This window comes from Lygodium microphyllum, chromosome 17 (assembly GCF_053477565.2).
Source record: "Lygodium microphyllum isolate KBCC chromosome 17, Lygodium_microphyllum_v1.1.10, whole genome shotgun sequence".
Classification (NCBI taxonomy): domain Eukaryota; kingdom Viridiplantae; phylum Streptophyta; class Polypodiopsida; order Schizaeales; family Lygodiaceae; genus Lygodium; species Lygodium microphyllum.
In genome coordinates, this window is record NC_141151.1 from 57,966,800 (window position 1) to 57,990,376 (window position 23,577).

The following is a 23,577-nucleotide window of genomic DNA, read 5'->3' on the forward strand; positions in this document are numbered from 1 at the left end:
CACATAGCTATTAGACTAAACAACAAGATCGAAGACTTCCAGTACATATGTTCCAATACCAACAGTTCCTAAATGAAAGACTTCACTTAGAATCTAGATAAATTTCATGTTACTAATACATTGAGTCTCAAGATCACAGACCTAGGATTTTTCATCCACCACCTTTATTTCATCAATAGCTTTTGTAAACTTGAACAGGTTCCAGCCACTATATCCTTGGAACAGAGAAAATATCATTCTACATTCTACTTTCTTCAATTGGTTAGAATGTTCAAAGGGACCATCTTCTATGCATAAAAAGGAGATATTAGAAAGGGCTAATGGAGTGTTCCTACGCTAACCGCAATACCAGGCAGCTATCTCACACAGCACATCATCTTTTTATCTCTTCCAGATTCGTATCTTCTAGGAAGGAGAGGGGCGAGAGGATTTCTCTTTTCTTTTCTTTTTTCCCTTTTTTGTGGGCCAAGGGGAAGGGGGTGGGAATGGGATGGATGAGGTGGTGGTGTGTGTGCATGCAGTTGGTGGGAAGGCAGTGGTAAGAACCCACTAGAATCCATCCTACACACAACATGAGACACCATACAAGCAGATAGACAATCATAAGGAAATGGACATCATGCTCACCTCCCAGCCATAAGACCACTACCAGCCCACAGCAATATGGGTGTGTCAAAAGAGCCACCCTGGGTCTCAAGTCCAAATGAGCAATGAGTTCCTTTTATAGAACCTATCTGCCCAAGCCCTAAACTGCTACAAACGCATTCCCACTATAGAACCTTTTAGCTAACTATTTGAAGAGGCAAGCTTATGCAATAGAAAGTAGATTGTAGAGGGAGCTCACGCTCAACCGCCAAGACCCACGGACCGCTTATTGCTTCAGGCGTTTCAAGTGAGCACAAATGGCTATCTCTCACCTAGCCGGCACGCCTTCAATCCTACCAAGGTGTAGTGAGCTTACCTTTATGCCCGAATTAGTAGCCTCCCCTTTCAAGCAATCCGATAGCTCCACCATTCATGATGCGAGCTCAAGCATCCTCAAGCCTCCACCCTCCAAGCTCCATCCTCCATAGCCGCGCGTGAGACAAGAGAAGAGAAGAGAAGAGAAAAAGAAAAGAGGAGATAATGGAGAGCTTCTTCTCCAAGATCCCTCACCTCACACACTTACTCCCTCTCTCATGCACACACAAGCAAGCAAGAAGGAGAGAAAAAAGGAAGAAGAGTCCACTTTAACCACACACCAAAGAATGAGCTTCTCATTCACTTTTTGAGTTTATATACAAAGCCCTTATCTCTTTGGGCGCCCATCCCCTTTTTTACATAACTGGCCATTGTGGCAAGGTCCTCTTTTCACATTCCCTTCTAGTTGCCGTTTCTCTTTACCTATGCCCTTCTACCTTTTACAATTTGCACGGGCGCCCTGCATTTAAAAAATGTGCCTTTGCTTTTGACTTGGCTTTTGAGGCCACCCTTGCGCTTTTGGCCATTTCCCTTCCTGCCTCTTCCGCTGTGTCCGTATTTGGAGTTTTCTTGGACTTATGTGCCAATCCCATGGCACTTGTAGATCTGTGTTGACGAGGGTTCGGTGATTTGAAGTTTTCTTGGACTTATATGCCAATCCCATGGCACTTGCAGATCTGTGTTGACGAGGGTTCGGTGATTTGAAGGATGGTAGGAGCGTTGATGATGATGGAGCCTCTTGGGAATTGGTTGTTGGAGAGAAGTTGATCAAAACGTTAAGGTGGTGGAGACCGAGAATGGTTGGAGTGGATGATGGGGCCTCCGAAGTGGGTGGTTTGCAGCCCTTGTATGTACCTGAAAGAAAAAGAAGTGTGCTACCTAGGGGAAGTGTCTACCTTACCTTATGGTGCATTGTGCTCATGCTAGTGAAACTAGAAGCAAGGTCTGACCACAACCAAGCCTCGATACGGTCCCACACTTAAGGACCCATTTCGTGCATAAGGGAGGTGCGATGGGCGCGACTTAGGGAGATAGATCTAACCATAGGCGAGTGTGACCTCCCTAGGTATACCCTGCCCTTGATGTGCCCTAAGCATGATGTGGGGAATCAAAATGGGCTAGGGGGTTAGGAACGGAGCCGACCGACCCAAGCTATCGAATGCATCTAACTTGAAAACCCCTAGGTACAGTGGCTATGGCCTATGTGCAATGAGGTTATTTGATTGCTTAAATTGCCCTAAGCACATTCAAACAGCAAGACCATCCTAATCTTTAGGACGTATTCACACTTAGTAACCTTAGTGTGGCCAATGTTACAAATGCCCATCCATGATGTCCAAGGATGTGACACTTTCCCATTTATGAATGATTGAGATCCTCAACAATACCCTCGAGGAAGAAGTAAACCAAGTGACTCCTAAGAGAGCATAGCAATTCTAAATGTCTTACATAGTACATCAACAAATGTAGATATCATGAATATGAATCAAAGTGGAAAGATGATCCAACTAGTCTTCTTAGTAATTTGGTCTTATTTGCAATACCTTGAAGATAATTTATTATATACATAGAAGCAAAGATTAGCAATTGTCAATGTTTCTATCAAATAATGTAGAAAGTCAATGTTTCTATCAGATTATGTAAGAAGTCAAGTTTGGACTGTTGCCTAGCAATCATCAATGTTTTCTGCATATCGCGCAGAAAATTAATACCAACTACATTCTCGCTCCTTTGAGTCATTGGTCAAGCAATGGTTGCAAGTCACAATAGTACATCCAATAATAGTGGGCTCCACCAATGAAAGCTTGTCGATATTGCCGATATCCTTAAAGAGATTATCCAAGTAGTGAACCATGTGGAAGCAAACGGTGATGTGGTAGTAAAAGCCTTCAACTGTACCACCAAGAACTCTATTTGTTGGTTTTTAACTACCACAAATGTTGTCACGAGGATGTGAAATTGGGATGCTTTGCTTAGCATTTAATTAAGTGTTAATCAAATGTGCAAATTTGAGATCCACATATGATCTACAAGTTAGTCTTTTCACAATGACAAGCCAAGGACCCTAAGATGTCAATGGTGGGTCTCAATCATTACGTGAGATTCCATGTCCTTGGATGTATTTATACATCACTGCATCATTGCACTCCCTATGCAACCAAACACAAAGCAAGTGTCAAAGTACTAAGAAGAATCTTATTAGACTTCCTTGAGAACTAATGGCAAGCAAACTAATGATTGAGTACAAAGATCACCATCTTACTAGCTGCAGTAATAGTGGGCTCCACCCACAAAAGCTTGCCAATATTCTTAAGAAGCTTACTCCAAGCAGTGAGCCATGTGGAAACAAACTATAATGTGGCAATAATGGCTCTCAATTATACCCCCAATAGGTCTATTTGTTGGTTCATATTTACCACAAATGCTATCACACAAGGACATGAATTTGGAATGCTATGCTTAGCATTTGATTAAGTGTTAAATTAAATGTGCAAATGTGAGGTCCATGTGTGATGTACAAGTTAGTTATTTCACAATGATGTGGGCCAAAGATCCTAAAATGTCAAAGGCAAAAGTTGTGATAAGTTATTCTTGGCAGGTACTAGGTGAAACCTGGTGACATACTTTGGCCTAGAAGATTTTATCATCCATTAATGTCACATTAGAAACTAGGCATTAGTTAATTAATGCCAATTCAAGAGCTAAAAAATGCTCACGAATACTTGGATGACAAACTGGCCTAGCCAATTTAGTTGTTGGTTGGTATGCTTAATTTTTTGGGCAATAATTAATATTCTGAGAGTTAATTTAATTGACTGAAAATAGCTGAAAAACGGACTTAGAAGGCTGCCACTTAGCAAAACTTACCCATGCAAGTGCGGGGAAAGCTATTAGATGCTGTTGGAGCCTCATTCCACTATCGTGGAGGTTGACTAGGAAGAGAGAGAACTGCTACTGCAATTTTTCAGCCACTAGTAATCAGTCCCCCAACCATTGGAGGCTATCAAAGAACGATCACAAGGCCATTGGAGACAGGTGACAGCCCTTGTAGGCTGTCCATAGGCAAGTGACATCAATTGTTGGGCCCACAACAACAACCAATTGCAAGTGGGGCTAATGGTAACATTAAATTTCAGCCAATTTTGGTGATGAAACTCTAAAATTTCTCTCTCTAGCTTCCTCTCCATTCCTTTAGCCAATTCACAGCTTCCCTCGAGATCTCAGCCAAATTCAATCCCAAGAAGGTGCAATTGAAGAGTTTCTACTACTAAACCCTTATTTCTGCTAGTTTACCAACCACCCTGGGAAGATTGCTTGAAAAATGGGGCCTAGTACTTGGAATTCAGCAATTGAAATTTCGGGATTTCAAAGAATTTCAAGAGAGCCAGTCAACATTAAGTTTGGGGCAAAATTTGTCATCCAAAGCAAGCAATGTACAAGCAAGACAAGGGGCAAATTGGTTTGAACGCTTGCTAATTGCCATGGACAACAAGATGTATTGAAGATTGAAGGAGATTAGGTTGACTCTCAGTGTACTTTCAACCTTCAGCAATACAAGTTAAAGAAATATTGCAAGGGGCACCAGCTTTGGGAGCTAATCAAGTGTCCGATGTCCAAGATTAAGTGGTAACTTTTGTATTTTAGTTTAGTGAATTTTTTTGCTTGTTGTAACTAGTGCTTAATCAAGTTATTCACCACCCTATCGAAGGAAGGAAGGCTAGTTTCAAATGCCACCATATTCTCTAGCCAAACCATCACTTATTGTAACTAGTGCATATCAATGCTCAAAGCATCATGAGATGAAACAAAATACACCTCATTATGAGTATGCTACCAAGCCCAAGAATGGATTTACTATAACTAAGCTCCATTCAATTGCAATCTATGTCACTAGATAGCATATCCATAGCATCTTCATGATCTCTATAGGTTGCTCAACCTTGTAACTCTCACTTTCCAAGAGAGTGGTACATAAGGCCTTTGATGGTGGTGGTGGGTATGTAGGGCCATATTTCCCAACCTTCTTTAGCATTGCCTTCAAAGAAGTCCAACCTAATAATACATATTTTCACGCACGCACACAATAAATAAGAAATTAACATGTAAGAATTGTATATAAATGTCTAATCATCTTTGAATTTTTCTTCATTAATAGATGAACGTTTATTATGTTGAAAATTTTACCTCTCAGTATAAAAGGTGATGTGATTATGATAGAACTAGCATTCACTAGTGGCATTGGTCTCCTACACATCCCATGAAGCCTCTAGGATACATTGTCGTTGCATGTAAGATGCAACAGATAAGGCATCCATCTCGAATGTACTCTAGACATGGGAGCTAGAGGGCATAGTTATAGTGATCTTGACACAAACGCATCTAGTGCTAAGTATGGAATACATGTGACAAGATCAATGGCCACACCATCACCTCGATTGAGCCAAGGCATCCTAGTCTATCGCACGTGCCTCGAGCTCTTGCATGTTCTCAAGTATCAATCATGTGTAGAACCACACATGTTTTTCTTCCTCGAAAATGAACATGCACCTTATCAACTCTACTTATGCATCTCCATTATGAGCAAGGCATTCAACATTCACCCCATCATGACCGATTTGAACCTCGATGAGAGAAACAAAGAGAGAGAGAGAGAGAGAGAGAGAGAGAGAGTGTGTGCTCAAAGGTTCTTCTACATTGGTAATTTGACCTTATTCAACGTGTTGATCTTCTCCCTAGGGACGATTTAGTTCCTTACTGTAATAACCCGTCACCGTTATGAGGACCCCCTCCTCTTTTTTAATGAATCAAAAACTTTTAAAAAAATTATTACACCGCCCCCCCTGTCAGCGCTACTAGCTGGCGGAGGGAGGGGGAGATAAACTAGGAGTCGATGTAGGTGAGGGAAAAGGAGTCAACATGGCAGGCGAAGGAGGCCGAGATGACGACGACGACAAGGGGAGTTGAACTCAAAGTCAACAGAGGTGAGGGAAGAGAGGATCTACGAGTCGACAATGAGCCGGAGGCGACAGCAACGAAGATGAAGATAATGACGAAGAGGATGAACTAGTTGTAAACGATAACGATGATGGGGGGGGACAGGGGCACACATGTGCCACCCCCAACCGCCCCCCCACTATCTCTCCTCCTTCCAAGAGTCATAGTTTGAATGGGGAAAGGGCCAATCTGGCGGTGATGGCAAAGGGAGGGGGCCCCGTGTCAATATCCCCATAATACCCTTCTTTCCTCCCTCTATAAAACCCCCCCACCTTAGGAGAAAACAATAATTCTTCTCTTCCTTTTCTCCCCAACTATTATCATTCTTCCTTTGTAAGTCTCCCCCTTCCTTACCACCACAGACACGCTATTCTTTTTCCCCTCTTGTTGCCATCTTGTGAAGAAGAGGAGAGGGAGTAGTAGTAAAGGAGAGTGAGTGAGAGAGAGAGAGAGAGAGAGAGAGAGTAAGAGTGAGAGAGAAAAAGAGAGATGTATCCATCACAATTAGGTTATACCTTTCGATCTTTGCAGCATCCAAACACCTGGGCAAGACTGGATCGGATATATATTTGTCAGATAGATTCCTTTCTTCCTGCAGTTATTGCCATGTGGGTGGAACGACAGCATGTCTTATCAGATCACTACCCTTTGGTCCTGGAAATGACCCATAGACCTGTTCATGTATTTGTTATGCTAAGAAATGCACTTAGTCACTTAAACAGCCCCAAAACATGCTTATTTTAGGCTTATTTTAGCCAAAACCCTAAAATGGGGAGCGGATAGAGAGAGTTAAGTGGGAGAGGATCTAGAACCCTAATTTTCTATAAATTGGCAGTCATCCCTCCACTCTTCCCTTAATCTCATTTTTGCAAATTTCAAGTGTTTCAACTTGCTGCAAATCTCAGCGGAAGCTGTCCATTGCTGTCTCCATCAGTTGGCGTCTGATTTCCAGCCCTCTTCACGCAGTTTGGAGCTGATTTCAGTCGGGCGAAATGTGTTCCTGTGCAAACCTACTGCCGTACAGAGCCTGCCACGTCATCACAGTTCTGTTGCCTACGTTTTCAGTCTTTCTCTCTCCTACAAGCTGTCCCGCCTGCGTTTTTAGTCTTTCTCTCTCCTCACTATTGTTTGCATCGAATCCAGCTTCTCACTGCTGCGTTTGCTGGTGCTCAACACCGAAGGCTGCCTTGCCGTGATTCGGGATCCGTTCAGAGTGCGACACTCTCTCCAGCTCATTACCCCTACCCTGATCCTTGAGATACAAGAGTTCGAGATTCAGTATTCATTGACTGCATAGTGTGTTTGCTGCATGAGCGACGCGACGCAACGCACCCCCCTCTCTCTCCCCCTCCTACGGTTTCTGTTTATGTTTTTGTATTAGAGTATTTCTTAACATGGTATCAGAGACTGGTACTCTCTGAGAAACCTAGGCCTTTGATCTGAAAGCTCTTCACAAAAGGCAAGAACAACAGTAGGTTCAAATGACTTCGAACACAACAATACCGATTCAGTCTCCAAAACCAACTATGCCGAGAATCGAGCGAGAGTGGGCCGATCAGCTTGCTCCACAAAGTTCCGACATGGTGGAAGATATTTCTGATTACATGGAAGAAAAGCTAAGCAAGCTGTCCTCTAAAGAATTCAAACTGATCATAGCTCATCGACAAATGAAGATGAAGGAGATCGACCGAAGGATTGCCCTTCAAGAAAATCTCCTAAATGAAGGTATGCATGAATTTCTCTTCTCAGATTTTGCGCGTAAGTCTTATGATGTTGCAGGGTCGTCGAGACCTCCATCAGGGAGGATGGACCCCCCTGTTGGAAAACAAGACTCGGAGTATATTCCTTTATTTTATCCACTTCCATCCACTCCGGTGCAAGGTACGTTAGATTCATCTTTTGTGCCTTCATCTTTTACTTCTTCTGTTTTTCAATATTCTGGTAGAGATCATGTGGAAGAAAGTGTACAGTCTGTTGACTACGGAAAAGGTCCTCTTGAGGACCAATTCTTGTATGTTAACACACATCATGGGAATTATAAGAAAAAGCCAGGTACCTTTTCTTCTACCCTTCCTTATTTTATGTCTACTTCACAAAATCAGAATGAATTTGGTGTTCCTTTTTCTTCATTGCATGGTGCATCATCATCTTCACATTTTCATTTCCAATCATTGAATGATAAAAATGAACAAAATGCATCTGCACCTCATACACCTCATTTTCAAAACCCACCCGTCCCACCATATTCATCCATTGCTTCTCCACTTCCATTCACACCATTCACTTTTCCATTTCAGACACCTTATTTTGCATCGCACCTCACACCGGGGGTTATGGAAACATAGGCACATCTTTACGACCTCATCCTTACCTCTGCCGGGTGGTGTTCCACTTACTTCACACACACTTTCGAGATCATTGCAGTTTGGGTATCCCCCCCAGTCTCTCCCGAGTGTGGATCAATTGACTCCACAGTTTGCCTCCCTGACTTACCCTAGTGGACCTTCTTGTCATACTGTTGTGCCCCAACCTCACTCACTTTGGATAGGGCTTCCGTATCCCACTGCCTTCACATACACCGGCATCTTATGGAAACATTCATATTCCAATGCCCCCGTCTCAATCGGCAATCATTGGACACTCACAACCTACTTCTACCTACCTATCTTTTTCCCCTCCTCCTCCTCCTTATCAAACACATCCACCTCCACCATCTTACCCTTCACAATCTTATCCCTCACATCCATCTTACCCTACCTACTCGACACCTCATGGTTCTAGCTCATCTTCTGCCAACAAGCATGCATTTAATAACAAGACTCATTTTAACGTGTCAAACTTTACTACTTGGTCGAACTTGATGAGACACGTCCTTGACTCCCAGAACCTATGGGATCTTGTGCATGGGTTGGAACCCCAACCCGATCCTGCACTTGTTCCATACGAGGTTGTTCGCTCATGGAACACTAGGAATGCCTCCGCTATTGTCGAGCTGATGCAAGGCTTAATGCCTAAGTTTCATTCTCAACTTCAACATTTTGACTTAGCGTCAGAGCGATGGGCACACTTGATTGACCGCTATGTGGCTCGGGATAGGACCCATCGTATTAATCTTGACCATGAGCTTCAACTTTTCAAAATCACTGACCGGGATGACTTGAAAGTCAAGTTGGCTGAGTTTCGGAGTCTCCTCGCTGAATTCTCCACTATGGGGACTCCTAAGTCCTCTAACGATCAAGTCACATTGTTCCTAAACAAATTCCCCGGGAAATACTTCAATTTTGTAAGGCATAATTTCAAAACCTACCATGCCTACATTCTATGAATTTGAGTGTCGGTTGTTACATTACGCACGGTTGTTCGATCAGTTTCATATGCATTTCTCTTCAGAGGGGGCTCTTGTTGCTCATTCTCGGAAAGGGCAATAAGGGAAGGGAAAACAAAACCAAACCTCCACTCAAACTCAAACTCAAAATCAAAATCAAAAGCAAAAGCAAAATCAATCCAGGGAATCACAAGGAACATCCCAATCTCTCAAACCTGGGTGGCAAAATTTACCTAAAAAGAATAGGTATTGTCAATATTGTCAGAAGACTGGCCATTTTGACGACGAGTGTCGATCAAAGGAAAGAGGCACATCACCAAAACCTAAGTCTCAGACCCCTGCCCCTCAGTCGAGCAACCCCCTGCAGGGGAAGCAAGGTGATGGCAAGGGGCAGTTTAAAGGTCAGACTCACACTGCCACCCCACAACCATCTCAATCGACAACGTTCTCAACTCCAAAGGGCTTGTCTGACTAGTCTGCAAAGGCCCACATCGTCTCCATAGAGACATCAGACGCGAGTCTCGTCCATATCTGTGAGTTGCCTCTCGACGCGGTTACCGCAGAGGCCCACTCAACACAGCCAGCACTTCAGCTCCTGTTTGGATTGTGAACAATGGAGCTACACATCACATGACTCCTATAGAAAACATCTTCCGTACCTAAGCCCCTATAGCCGGGCGGGTCCGCGTAGGAAACAACTCCTCGGTCAAGATTCAAGCACAAGGTTGTGTGAGTTTTGCCACTAATAAGGATCTGGATCTGGCTACACTAGACAATGTATATTATGTCCCTCAGCTTGGGGTGAACTTGTTATCTATTCAGCAGCTTTGCCGACTGGGGCGAGCGGTTTTCTTTACAACAACCACAGTCGAGATGCTTGACTCTCTGACTAGTTTAGTGATTGCTCGTGGTGAGACACAACCTAATGGGCTATACTACATGACACTTTCTGATCGAGCCGACAGCCAAGGGCTCCATGTTCCATACCTTCCACGCCTGAGCCTACGAACAATGAGCGTCTTTGGCATTTTCACTTAGGGCATCTTGGTTATGACTCACTTTATGAGTTGTCACGTCGTGAGGTAGTTGAGGGCCTTCCAGCCTGAAGCTAGCTTGAGATGTCTGTAAAGCTTGTCAGCTCAGGAAGTAGCACCGTACCCCATTTCCTTAGCAGTTCTCTCATAGAGCTGAGGCGCCTCTTAGATTGATTCATGTTGATCTTTATGGGTTGACATCCACTATTGCCTTGAATGGCGCACTGTACTTCTTTTTTTATAGTGGATGATCATTCTAGATACTTGTGGGTGTACTTCCTCAATCATAAATCCGATGCTTTCACATACTTTTCTACTTGGGTGCTGTTGGTTCATAAGCAAACTGGTCGTCGTGTCGGTTGCATGAGGAGTGATAGCGGTGGTGAGTTTATCTCCCACGAGTTCTCCGAGTTTCTACAGCAGCATGGCATTTCTCACCAGCTCACCTCTACCAACTCCCCTTCTCAGAATGAAGTTATAGAGCGTAGGAACCGGACAATCATGGAAATGGCACGCTCTATGTTGTTCTCAGCAGAGCTTCCCGAGCGCCTTTGGATCGAGGCTATTAACACTTCATTTTACATCCTTAACTAGTGCTCGACTACGGCTTTTCCTCAAAAGACCCCGTATGAGGCATTCTTTGGCTCTCGGCTTGTTATTTCCCACTTTAGAGTCTTCGGGTGTCGTGCATATTCACGCACGCCTGACGACAAGATAGGAAAGCTCACTCCCCGAGCTGATCTTCTTATTTTTGTCGAATATTCCTCTGAGGCGAAAGCCTATCGTTTGTTTGATCCTCGGACAAAAAAGGTGATCGTTAGATGGGATGTCGTCTTTGACGAGAGGAATATTGTGCAGTCCTCTGCACCGGATTCCAATCCAATTTCTTCTTCCACATCATCGGAGATCGTGCCTACTAAGCCTGATCTACTTCCCGCTCCTGACCTTCCCGCACATTCTTTAGTTCCTAGGCCCCCTTTGCGAGACCCGTAACCTCACTAGTACCAACAAACCTTGCGGAATTCGGGGATCCTACCACCAAATTCCACTATGAAGAGACCTAGAAGATTTGCCTGGCTTGCTCCTCAGGCATCATTTGCGTCGATGTTTACAGCTGATTACATAGCGCATTCTGAGCCGGATACATGACAGGAGGCTCTTCAGCACCCTCTATGGCGAGTGGCCATGGAGAAGGAGCTCAAGAGTATTGACCGAAATGCGACTTGGACATTGGAAGATCATCCGAGCCACAAGAAAGTCATCGGGACAAAGTGGATTTTTAGGACTAAGCTAAAAGTTGATGGAACTTTAGACAAGTACAAGGCTCGCCTTGTAGTGCAAGGGTTTCGACAAAAGTATGGCATTGATTATGAAAAGACCTTTGCCCCTACTGCACGTTTGACTTCCTTTCGGTTGCTACTCGCGCTACCCTCTCACCACGGTTGGCCGATACATCAAATAGATGTCAAGAGTGCCTTCCTAAATGGTTTTCTCGAGGAGGAGGTCTATATGGAGCAGCCACCAAGCTTTCCTTCTAGCAACACGAGGAATAAGGTATTCCGCTTGCATAAAGCTCTTTATGGCTGAAGCAAGCGCCGCGGTCTTGGTTCCATAGGATGGATGAGTTTTTACAAACTCATGGATACCATTCTACCCCTTATGACCCGAACTTATATGTTCGATCTACTACAAAGGGGGTTAGCTATACCCTGCTATACGTTGATCACTTACTCATCCAGGTTCAAATTCTGCTACCATAGCAAAAATTAAGGCTAAGCTTCAAGCTACATTTGAAATGACAGACCTTGGTTTGTTGTCCTATTTTTTGGAGATTGAGGTAGTTCATTCTGGGGGCTGTATTTTTGTGTCACAGCAGAAGTACGCACTTCAGCTCGTGGACCAATACACTACGGATCAGACACAGCCAGTCGCCACGCCTCTTGATCCTACTGTCCACTTGTCGAAGGATACCCTAGGACAGCCCTTCGATGACCATACCCCTATCGCTCTGTTGTAGGAAAACTTCTTTGGTTAATTCACACTAGGCAAGATTTAGCTTACTCAATTAGTATACTCGATTAGTATTTTACAACACCTAGGATGTCACATTGGACTGCATGTCTTCATGTGTTGCGTTATTTGCGGTGTACTTTTTCTTATGGCCTGACATATGGTTCTGGTTTATGTTTGCAGGGGTACATTGATTCTGATAGCGCAAAAGATTCTGACAACTAGCGGTCCCATGGCGGCTACCTCTTTACCTTAGGCACAGCTCCCATTTCTTAGTCCAGCCGTAAACAGAAGACAGTGGCGGCTTCCACGGCTGAGGCTGAGTACTGGGCTCTCTTCGATGGCACCATCGAGGCCATCTATCTGAGGAGTTTACTGGCGGCGCTTCATTTTCCATGTGACTCTCCCACAATTGTCTACTGTGACAACCAGAGTGCCATTGCCCTTGCGAGCAGTCCGATCATCACACCACGGACACGGCATGTGGGAATCCACTTTCACTTTTCCAAAGAGCAGGTTGAGCTAGGCACTATTCGCCTAGAGTTTGTGCCTTCATTAGATAATTTTGCAGATATTTTAACCTAAGCGGTCAACTGGCCGGTTTTTCAATACCTGCTACCAAGGATTGGCTTGGATACACCCTCCTCTACTTCTTCAGCTTGATGGGGAGAGGGTGCTTCTCTCTTGCTTTCCCTTCCAATTTGAGAGGGGACGGCTTCTACTCTTGATAGTGATTGTGATGATGCTTACATTTTTTAGACATTGTATTCATTTATTCTTTTGTATTGTATTATGGACATTTGTAACTTCATCCGCACTGTGAGGATGACATGATTGTAAAAGGCCACTTGGACAAGTGAACAATTCCCCTGTGAGGGCACTGTCCAAGTGGCATCATTGCATAGCATATAGCATGAGCATGTCATCTTGCATCTCCCTTTGCATTACCCCATGCATTGGCATTCTGTTCATGTAAACATGCATCTGTGCGCATTTATCCCTCTTCGGTCTTTTGGAGTGGTCGACTCTAAGATCCACCATATTCGTAGCATAGCACATGGCAGTTCTCCTAAAAGGCAGTTTCCCTACCCTTGCTTGCTTTGCTTGTCTTGCTAAGCCCACCATCATCTTTTTTGCCTCTACATATATTCACCACATGATTGGCACACACACACACACTTTTATCATCCTTAAGCACTTATTCTAGTCAGTGTGAGGGATTGGCTTGCTAGTTTTGTGAATGACTTGGGTTTAAAACTCTCTTTATCCTTTTCTATCTGTCACTTAATTGGCCACTTCCCCTATATTCCTTATGTATTTTCAAAACACTTTTTCAACCAAAACAAAAAAAACACACCCAACACAGTCCATTGTTGTATCCATCCGCCTTTATAGGACTTGGTAGGCCCTTGGGCAGCCAACGTGCACCCTTGGTACGATGCGCTGGCCTCTCTGGGGTGATCACTTGGGCTCTCTTGGAAAGATAATCATCGCCTCTGTAGTCTTGGTAGGCCATTGGGCAACTGACGCGTACCCTTTGTTCCATGCCCTGGCTACTTTGGGGTGGAACACCTTAGGGTAAATCAAAATTTAGGCTGGCCTACTTTTCTAGCCCTATTTTGGGCCTAAGAGGGGGTGTTGTGCTAAGAAATACACTTAGACACTTAAACAGCCCCAAAAAAAGCTTATTTTAGCCAAAACCCTAAAATGGGGAGCGGATTGAGAGAGTTAAGTGGGAGAGGATCTAGAACCCTAATTTTCTGTAAATTGGCAGCCAGCCCCCCACTCTTTCCTTAATCTCTTTTTTGCAGATTTCAAGTGTTTCAGCTTGCTGCCCACACCCCGTTCAGGGAGGACATCTTAGCCGAAGCTGTCCAGTGTTGTCTCTATCAGTTGTGACGCCTGATTTCTAGCCCTCTTCACCCAATTTGGAGTTGATTTCAGTCAGGCGACTACTGTTCCTGTGCAGACCTGCTGCCGTACAGCCTATCACGTCATCACAGTCCTGCTGCCTACGTTTTTAGTCTTTCTCTCACCTGTTGCCTACGTTTTTAGTCTTTCTCTCTCCTACAAGCTGTCCTGCTTGCGTGTTTAGTCTTTCTCTCTCCTCACTATTGTTTGCATCAAATCCAGCTTCTCACTCCTGCGTTTGCTGGTGTTCGACATCCGGAGGCTGCCTTGTTGCGATTTGGGATCTGTTCGGAGTACGACACACTCTCCGGCTCATTACCCCTACCCTGATCCTTGAGATACAGGAGTTTGAGGTTCAGTATTCATTCACTGCATAGTGTGTTTGCTGCATGAGCATCATATTATTTAGTGGTTATATCACTTCATTTATTCACTGTGTTCATTATCTCTGAGTTACCCTAACCCTAACTGTGTTCTTTAATCAGTCTGTGCTTTGTCGTACGATTTTTGTTTATGTTTCTGTGTTAGGGTATTTCTTAACAGTATTTAAGGCTCTTCTTACTCAGTTGCCACTTCATTTTAATCAATCTTTTTTGCAGGAGAATCAATTTTTGGAATATGTTCAACGACCGATCGCTTCCTTTAGCTTGAAGGCCCTATCTGGAGGGAGGGACGCATGGGCTATTTTTAGGGATAATGCCCGACAATTATTCTATCAGTATGGTATTCAGCAAGCTTCCTCTTTACGAGCTGAATTACAAAATGCCTAACCTTTATTGGCCCACTCCTTGTCTTTAAGTCAATCAGGGGATTCTAATGATGACTTGATCACATGCATTGAATGGTTGAAAGGCAGGGTTCATTCTCTTCAAGAACAAGAATATGCAAAATACAAACTGTTGGCTAGAGCTGAAGCTTTATACGATAATGACTGTCAATCCAATCAATTCTTTGCTCGCTTGCACCAGATATATGCTAGGGAAAATATTGTGCGCTTAATGGATGAACAGGGTGTTATGGTGATGGATCCAGCCTCCATCATTTGTATGTGCATCGACTTTTATAAGTCCTTGCTGGGTCCACAAGAGAATTCTTCTGATGTCCTCCTCTCTACTCGCCGATATATTTGCGAGTTGGTAAGCATTCGAGTCAAACTAGAATGGGTGAACTTAATGGAGGCGAATATTTCAGAAGATGAAGTGGAAGAAGTGTTATCCCATCTACCCCGAAGGAAAAGCCTTGGCTGATATGGGCTTCCTAATGAGTTGTTTTCAGCTAATGTGCAGCAGCTTAAAGACCCATTGACTCACCCGTGTCAACAAGTGTGGAACTTTGGTATCATGGTATTCGATTGAGAGATTGTTGTCATTCAGTCGTTGCCCCAGGTTCCCTCCCCAACCTCTTTGAAACAATGGAGACCTAATTCTGTTATGGGTTCATTATATAAAATCTTCTCCAAAATCATTGCCAACAAATTGCAAAAAGTTTTTCCACACCTGGTTCATCCACATCAATATGGTTTCATTAAAGGTCGGAATATCATGCACACAACATCTTGAATGTTGAGCTGGGAATTGACTATGCTAAAGCTTCAGGACAGCAAGTAGTAATGCTTCAGCTCGATATTGAGAAGGTATTTGATCATGTTAGCTGGCCTTTTTTGCGGCAATTATTGTCTACAATGGGATTTGGCCCTCGCATGGTTTCTCTTGTTGACACTATTGGTCAGGGAGTTGTGGCTCGTCTTGCTCTTAATGGAGGGATCACGGAAGAAATTGCCTTACCTCGATCTCTTAGGCAAGGCTGCCCTCTCAGCCCTTTGTTTTTTGCTTTGGTCACTCACCCGATGCTCTCATTGTTGGATAGGTTGGCTGATCAAGGCGAAATAGTTGGCTTGACTCTTCCCCAATGGTACTCAACTTGTGGGTCAATCTTTGGAAGATGATTCTTTTATGTTCCTTCACGCTAATCACACTTACGTTAATCAGGCAATGGTGGCATGGAATCTTTTTGCTTTGGCATCTAGTCTTCATATTAATACGGAGAAATCTATTCTTCCTCTCCTGTACGGAGACTGGTGTGCAGGCCTTAGGCTAGCATGGACTTGTGGTCCCAAAAGGAAATATAACTAAACACTTGGGATATCCTATTGGTGTGGAGGTAGCACCCCGGGCCTTGCTGGATTGGATGGCCTCTCGGATTCATGACAAGTTCATGTACTGGAAATCTCAAGGCTGGCCTTTACATGTCAGACTGAAAGTTACTCAAAGTATTATGATCAGTATGATATCGTTCTTTTTGCCACTACTTCCCTTGACTAAGAAGTCCCTTTTGGAACTTGTTCAGCCTATCATGTTTATGTTGTGGAAAAAGAAGGAAAATCGGTTGGGTCACGTTTGGATTTCGTAGCAACATGTGACTATGCCTAAACGAATGGGGGGAGCAGCCTTATTGAATGTTCATTTGCATATGAAAGCCTTGAGGTTGGCCCTTTTGCAGGCGTTATGTGTACAAAGTCATCCTTGGTCGGACATTGCAAAATTTTTAATTGAAAAGACTGGCATCTCTCATGGTGATACAGTTATTCCTGCCTCCTGGTGGCATGTGCTCAACTCCTCGAGGCCAATTAAAACCACCTAGTCTTTTCTTCTTTCTCATTTGATTGCATCTTGGCAAGAGATCTTACGTTTTTCAGATTTACGCCCTCCTGAGATTCGCAAGGAGGCGAATTCACTACAAGGAGAGCTCTTAGCCTCCTCCAGGTTGTTGAATTAACCGGACAAAGATTTGCATAGACTCAAGTTTAATCGGATGGCTCGTTTAGGGTTGCAGACAATTTTTCATGGTGTTATTCCTGGGCAGTCACGTCTTTACTCTTTTCGGCATATTCGTCAACGCTTTCGGGTACCCCGTGGATATTGTGATATCTGGTCATCCATACCAGTCAAACTTCAGAGGTTTTCTCCTTTACTAGTGCTATAGTCATTGAATCCATGGCATGACTAGAAGTTTGTGATTCCGAATGATTTCGAGAAGAGGTCTGGTAACTAGATATACTATCAGATGGTGGAGACCAAGAGATGGGTCACTATAAAGGTGAATAAATTATGGCACCATATTAATCACTAGTATTAATGTGTATAGTTCGAATAGTCCAAAAATATTAGATTTTGGGCAAAAGTAGCATATTCTAGATATTTTAGATATTATCCTAAAAAGATAGAACTAAATGTCATTTAAAATAAAAGACAAGTGATGTTTTAGTTAGTTTTAGAGATTTTATAAAAAGAAAAAAATAAAGAGAGATGGGCGAAATTGCGTGCGCCGTGATCGCAGTCTACAAGCAGTAGACAGCACTTCGAACAGGGAGAGAAAAAAGAAGTGATTTGAAAGCTTTCTAGTCAAGTGTCTTGGAGTTTTACCCCCCTTTTGAAGCCAATGAAACCATCAGATTTATGAGTTAAGCATCAGGTCACTGAGTTTTCCAAGAGTCCTTCCACCAAGAACTCTTGTTCTCAGCCTCATCCCCTCCTCTCTAATTCATTATAAATATGAGGCATGGGGAGACACAAGAGAGCATAAGGAGACCCCAAGAGACTACAAGAGAGAGATAGAGAGAGGATACCCCTCCAAGAGATTGAGAGAGAGAAAGAGAGAAAGAGAGAATATTTACCCCGAGAGGCTGCAAGGAAGAGAGTTAGCTCAATTTTCTCTATCCCGATCATCGACTTAACAATCTTCTCTTACACTCTCCCATCTCAAATCTATTCCGCCTTCTTAATCTCTTGAGTCTACTTACGGACGATAGCCTCCAAGCGAAGAATGTCACATGCGGATGGCAATCCTATAGCCAGCAACGAGGCTTCGGACAAAAGCATCACTATCAATCCAACTGCGGTTCCGGTCATAAGTAATGTATTTCTAAATTGATAGATGCTTGCTTTGATTCTCGCATGAGATATATTAGGCTCCATACTATATGATGTACGAGAATAGATCATCGGAAGGGATAGGCCTCTTCTCACATATTTGAAAGATGGGAGTTTGCAAAATGCATGTATTAAGGAAAGTTAATTGGACTTAGTTGCGTATGGCTTATTCGTTGATAGAGCAATCGATTAGGGGTTATGAATAGCATAATTGTAAAAAGAATAACATTAAAAATTGTGCATGCAAGTATTAAGTAAATTTTGCATAGAATCGCTCTTTAATCCCAAGGGAGAGAGCGAATATGCGATGGCATTATTATCACGTCTATTCTTGTATTGTTTGAAAAAAATACAACTAGTTTGTTGGTTGATTGAACAATACCCTAGATGTTTTTCTTTCAATCAATTGATTATTGCATTGTGATTTGGATAAATATTCCAAGGCTTGTGTTGATGGAAAATGTATGGCAGGGTTTGTAATGACAAGTAGCCATGGAAATAAATGAATGTTTTTCTAGAAGATGATATTAGGCTAATTACCTTGATTATGCTTGATTCTTAATTGGTTAATTAAAGAAGAATATTTGCACGAGTGGATCATCTCCAAGATCGCACCACAAATTACCCTGAGAGAGCATTGCTCGATTCACGGGCCGAAGGTCAAGTGGTGAAAAGGCCAACCATGAAAAGTGTGTCTCACTCCTAGGTCGCTTGGGTTTAGTGGAGCTCTGGACACCCCTTGCCGAGTTCGGAACGAAGCTATAGATTACCGTGAGCCCAATGTCTGAGGCGTTGAAAGATTCTATTTTAAATAAAGGATGAAAATTTTTGTACCATGTGATTTGGACCGGGTACTTCTGTTGGACAGAAGGGATATATAATTCTCCTGTATGGACATGAGACAAAGATTAACTTGAAGATAAGTTAAGGAACTTGTTTGTCAAAATGACTACTTGTTTTGTTTTCGTGTCTATATTGTAAATTACGCGAACGAACCTTGTTCCCTAAAAGGTTTAATTAATGAAGCTGATTTGAAATGTCACACATAAATGTGGTAGAACCTAGTTAGAAAACTAAAGCTATCAAGGGAAGCGGGTGGACGGAATCCCCGACGGGTCCGTCCTACGGAAGGGTGGTCCCAGAGAACCGGGAGGCTTCTCACAAGGATCTATCGCCATTCAACTTAAGGTATTGTTAAGTTAGAACCCAATTCATACCATTTTAGGGGACCGGAATGGGACTATGCCCTACGAGCAGAGAGATTGAGTGGCGCATCCCTCTCGTTTCCCATTCTCTTTGAACCAAGTGCGGTATAGATCTCTGCGTAAAGTAGCATGTCAAAAACCGGACGCTAGAATACTGTTAGGAGACCTTGGCCCTAGAAACCCCGATTTCAAGTCAATCCTGGTGGGTTTGGCCGTGAACATTCCATTGTGAGGTGGACTCGGGAAACCCTAGGCGACAAACCCCGGAACATTCCCTAAGAGTACCAGGCAACAACGCTTAGATTTGTTTCTCAATGGACCGCTAAAACGTGCTTGGACAGCCGATAGGTAGACACGTTACACAACATGACATCTAGATGGCAAAAATGTGCACAATAATGGAAATTTTGTACCAAACCTAACAAAACATTGAATAGAAAATATTCTCATTTTCATGTTTCAAAAAAGATGTAGCTTCTTTTCTAAAATAAAAATTTAACTAAGCAAAAAAGGAAAATCAATGCATGTGAATACCAAGGAAAATTCCACTTCATATATGCAACAAGCTTGATGACCTGTCCATGTAACTCAAGAACTGTTTCCCACATATTAAAATCCTATAGCAGTGGAGAGCATTGCAAACAATGCATAAAGTGAAAGTACAGTAGAACAACCAGTCACACAAAAATTCTTCAGTTGCAAGTCAGAAAGCAATTGAAGTAGTTGATTGATTGAAGTGGATAGCAAAGAACTCAAATGCTTGATCCTGAGCTCAAAGTTTACTTGGGGTCCAAACGATAGTTGCAACAATGATGGCAAACACTGTGGCAAGAACTTCCACAAATGACACACACCAAACCGCAAAAGAATCCAAATGCCTGATCTTGAGAAAAAGAAGTGTTACATACAGCTCAAAATGAACTTGGGATCCAAAGTAGCAATCATGCATATGAAGGAAACAAGACTAGCCAATTAAAAACCACAATGATTGCAACAATGATGGCAAAGGCTCTGGCAGGAACATACACAAAAGACACACACCAAACTACAAAAGGTAGACTGCACTATTGGAACTGGCTGTAAAAAAACGCAAAGCAGCAAGACAACAATGATCTGGTGGCAACCTGGGCAGCAAGGCTGACTACAATAAACAGACCAAAACTACAACTGTCTAGCAAGCAGAACTGTTCTCAGCACAGGGGCATTGCAGAGCTGTCTAGCAAGCAAAACTGTTCTCAGCACAGGGGCAATGCAGAGCTGAATCAAAGCACATCCGTTATTGGCATGGGCTAAGCACCAAAACTGTCATGCAATGGCTAAGGGGACTGCAAACATGAGCAGGCAGCCACACGCCTAAAGACTGAGGCATAAAAACTTATTTGAATAACCCACCTATTTAAACATTCACTTGCTCAACTGATCATCAACTTTCGTAACAATTCAGAAGTATGGTTCCCTAAGATTCTATGCAACCTTAACAACTCTAAACTATAAACCCGGCTCAAATTAGAGAACAATAAGCCTAATTCTGAGCTTTCCAAAACATCCAAGTGGGATTGGCAAATATCTTTCAGAGTTTGATATAGAGGAGATCTACTGGGATACCAATGGACCCTCGTGATGATGATATCATGCATGATCAGAGTAAGGCAGAAGTACCAACACACAAGATCAGTCTTAAAATGCTCTTCTGCACATATATTTATACATGGTTTAGCATGTACATCTTCACAACAGCTGATCTTTCCAATAACCCTTTTAACAAAGCAACTTCCTGACTGGACATATATCAACTATTGTTCCTCCTTGGATGAGAATCATACTATGAGTCTGCCTATTTTGTTTTGCTTTCAAATGATCTGTCACCAACTTTCACCTATATCGTTATCATAAGAGAAAGCAAAAGAAACTCCATCATTTGTAAGGTCTCGAAACTCGAAGCAGTATGATGAAAAGTTATTTCAGAAGAATTGCTGCAATTTGCTTCATGTGGAAGCCCTAGCTTATAGGTCTGATCCACTGGCAGATTCAAAACCATCAACGTAACCTTCTGTGTGTGTTAAGACAATGCTCTGTTTCACTGGGTAATTACGTTTCCCTGTGGCAGTGTACTACTCAACTCCCACAATAAGCTGCTTGTTATGCGATTCCAGATCCTGATGCTGGCAACTCCAGAGATGTGTCATGCCGGTATGGTCCTTCAACCTTCAAATATGAAACTCAAGCCTGCTTCCATTCTATATGAAGAAGGATGCTGCACTCTGCTTAAAAAAGATCCAACAAATCCGTGGATCTTCGCACTACCCATCTCTCAATTGTTTCTGTCTGGACTAAAACAGAGCTCTCCCTGGAGAGGTGCAAAATAACAAAGTAGAGATATCTAGGGAGCTAATCCAACGGATTTCGAATTACTCATCTCTCAACAATTTATTCTTGGACTCGCGTATTATTATCACTCGAGGCAGGCAACATGATTGCTTGCTGTTTCTACAGAATAAACTCATCTATCGCTTGTTAATGTCTGGATTGATGAAAAGGTGTACTCTCTGAGTATGTTGTCACAGAGCAATGCTCTCTAGTAGAGGTGAAGTAATTTGGCCTAAATTACAACTACTACCAGCTTAAATATTAGGACACGAATGAAAGGATTTGTTAGACAAACCGTCTTCTTGGTTGGTAAGAGCTCGAGCTGAAGCAACCAGTGAGACAAGGAGAACAGCTAAAAACGGGACTATCTCCATAGCAGCTGCCCCACCGAATCGAGCCTCCATAATCGTACTGGGGTATGGCCCCTTTTCTAACAAACGACCAAAGAAAAACAGCAGAGGAAGGCCGACAAAAATTGCTAGCTTCCTGCAGAGCATGGGAGAAAATTGTAGAGAAGGAAGGAGTACACAAGAGCTCAGAATTCCGGGAAGAGCGGGGGGGAGAAAGACAGACAGACAGATGAAGGAGGAGTTTATTCCTGGGAGGAAAAAGAGGCCGGAGATTGTTTATGCAGAGCAAAGAACAGAAGTGGACCTAGCATCTGTTTGTGGTGGGGGGCGGGGGGAGAGAGAGAGACTGTAAACGGATAGGTGGTTGTTTGGGGATTCGGGAACTGTGAAGAGGATGCAAAGGATGAAAGGCAAAGCTGGAAAAAGACAAAAGAAAGGTTCTGGACTTTGCAGGGCGAATTGACATGGCCAAGTGGGCGACTGGTATGAAGCAAATCCCAGACAAGCAAGAACTAAACACATGGAGAGAAAAAAGAGAGGTGCCGTTCACACGCGGTGGTTTTTGAGTGGTTTCCAACAGTTGGAAAGGTTTTTGAAGCCCAATTGTGTTTGCATGAGGTGGACAGAAAATAGAGAGAGGTGCCGTTCACGCGAGGTGGTTTTCGAGTGGTTTCCACCAGTTGGAAAGGTTTTTGAAACCCAATTGTGTTCACATGAGGTGGTTTTTGACAACCCTTTGTTGTGTGGTTTGGCAAGCTAGACATAGAAACTCTATGAGAGAGCATATTTGGAAGATATATAAGGCCTAAATGACATGGCTTGTATTTGATATTCATTGCACTTGGTATGTCATGAGCATGGATCCATTCATGTTCATGAACCTCTCAAGTTTAAAACTCATTAACTAAGGTTTGAAACCTTGAGTCTAAAGAGTAAGAAGAGGGTTACTATTAGGAAAGCATTGCATGAACTTTAAGGACAACAGTAAAGCATGGTAGGAAAGGGAAGGATGAAGTGTAAGTTTTGGGGCTATCCAACACAATATTTGGGTTGTTTAGAAGGTGCCAACAAGGCAGCAATAAGTAGGAAGAAAGCATGTTCATCATGCCAAGGAAGACCATAAGAATATGCATAAGGAGTGGACAGCCATAAGAAAGAAGGGCCGAATGAAGAAAAGAGCTGATTTGAAGCATGTCAATTCTAATCTTTGGATACAAGAGAAGGAGAATAGAATAACAAAACAGAGTAAAATAGGTATGCTTTGGATCCACATACTACGGCTAAATTGAAGTATCATACAAAGGGTTGTCTTGATGCATGACAAGGCCAAAGTGAATCGCCAAGGGAAGGGGTTGTTTTGAATGATGAAAGGGCTAATCTTTGTGATGCAAAACATCCCTAAATTATTTTAAAAGATGGCTAAATTGTTATCCTTAAGAACATGCCTGAATTGTTCTAACTAGATGTGTACTACTATCCCAAATTAAGGGA

At 42.9% G+C, this 23,577-nt stretch overlaps 1 protein-coding gene across 5 annotated transcripts in view; it reads right to left on the bottom strand.

Moving 5' to 3' along the window:
* The window catches only part of LOC148021921 (protein STRUBBELIG-RECEPTOR FAMILY 6-like), a 41,189-nt gene extending 18,739 nt beyond the window's left edge, over nucleotides 1-22,450 (bottom strand). For 3 of the 5 annotated variants that reach the window (XM_087697452.1, XM_087697454.1, XM_087697453.1), the window contains exon 1: nucleotides 22,032-22,444. In XM_087697452.1, the coding sequence (XP_087553578.1) occupies nucleotides 22,032-22,233 (202 nt within the window). In that variant the 5' untranslated portion in view covers nucleotides 22,234-22,444. Of the gene's footprint in view, nucleotides 1-22,031 lie in introns of all 5 variants that reach the window. The other 2 variants (XM_087697456.1, XM_087697457.1) reach the window with 2 other exon arrangements.
* Between the last annotated feature and the right edge of the window lie 1,127 nt (nucleotides 22,451-23,577).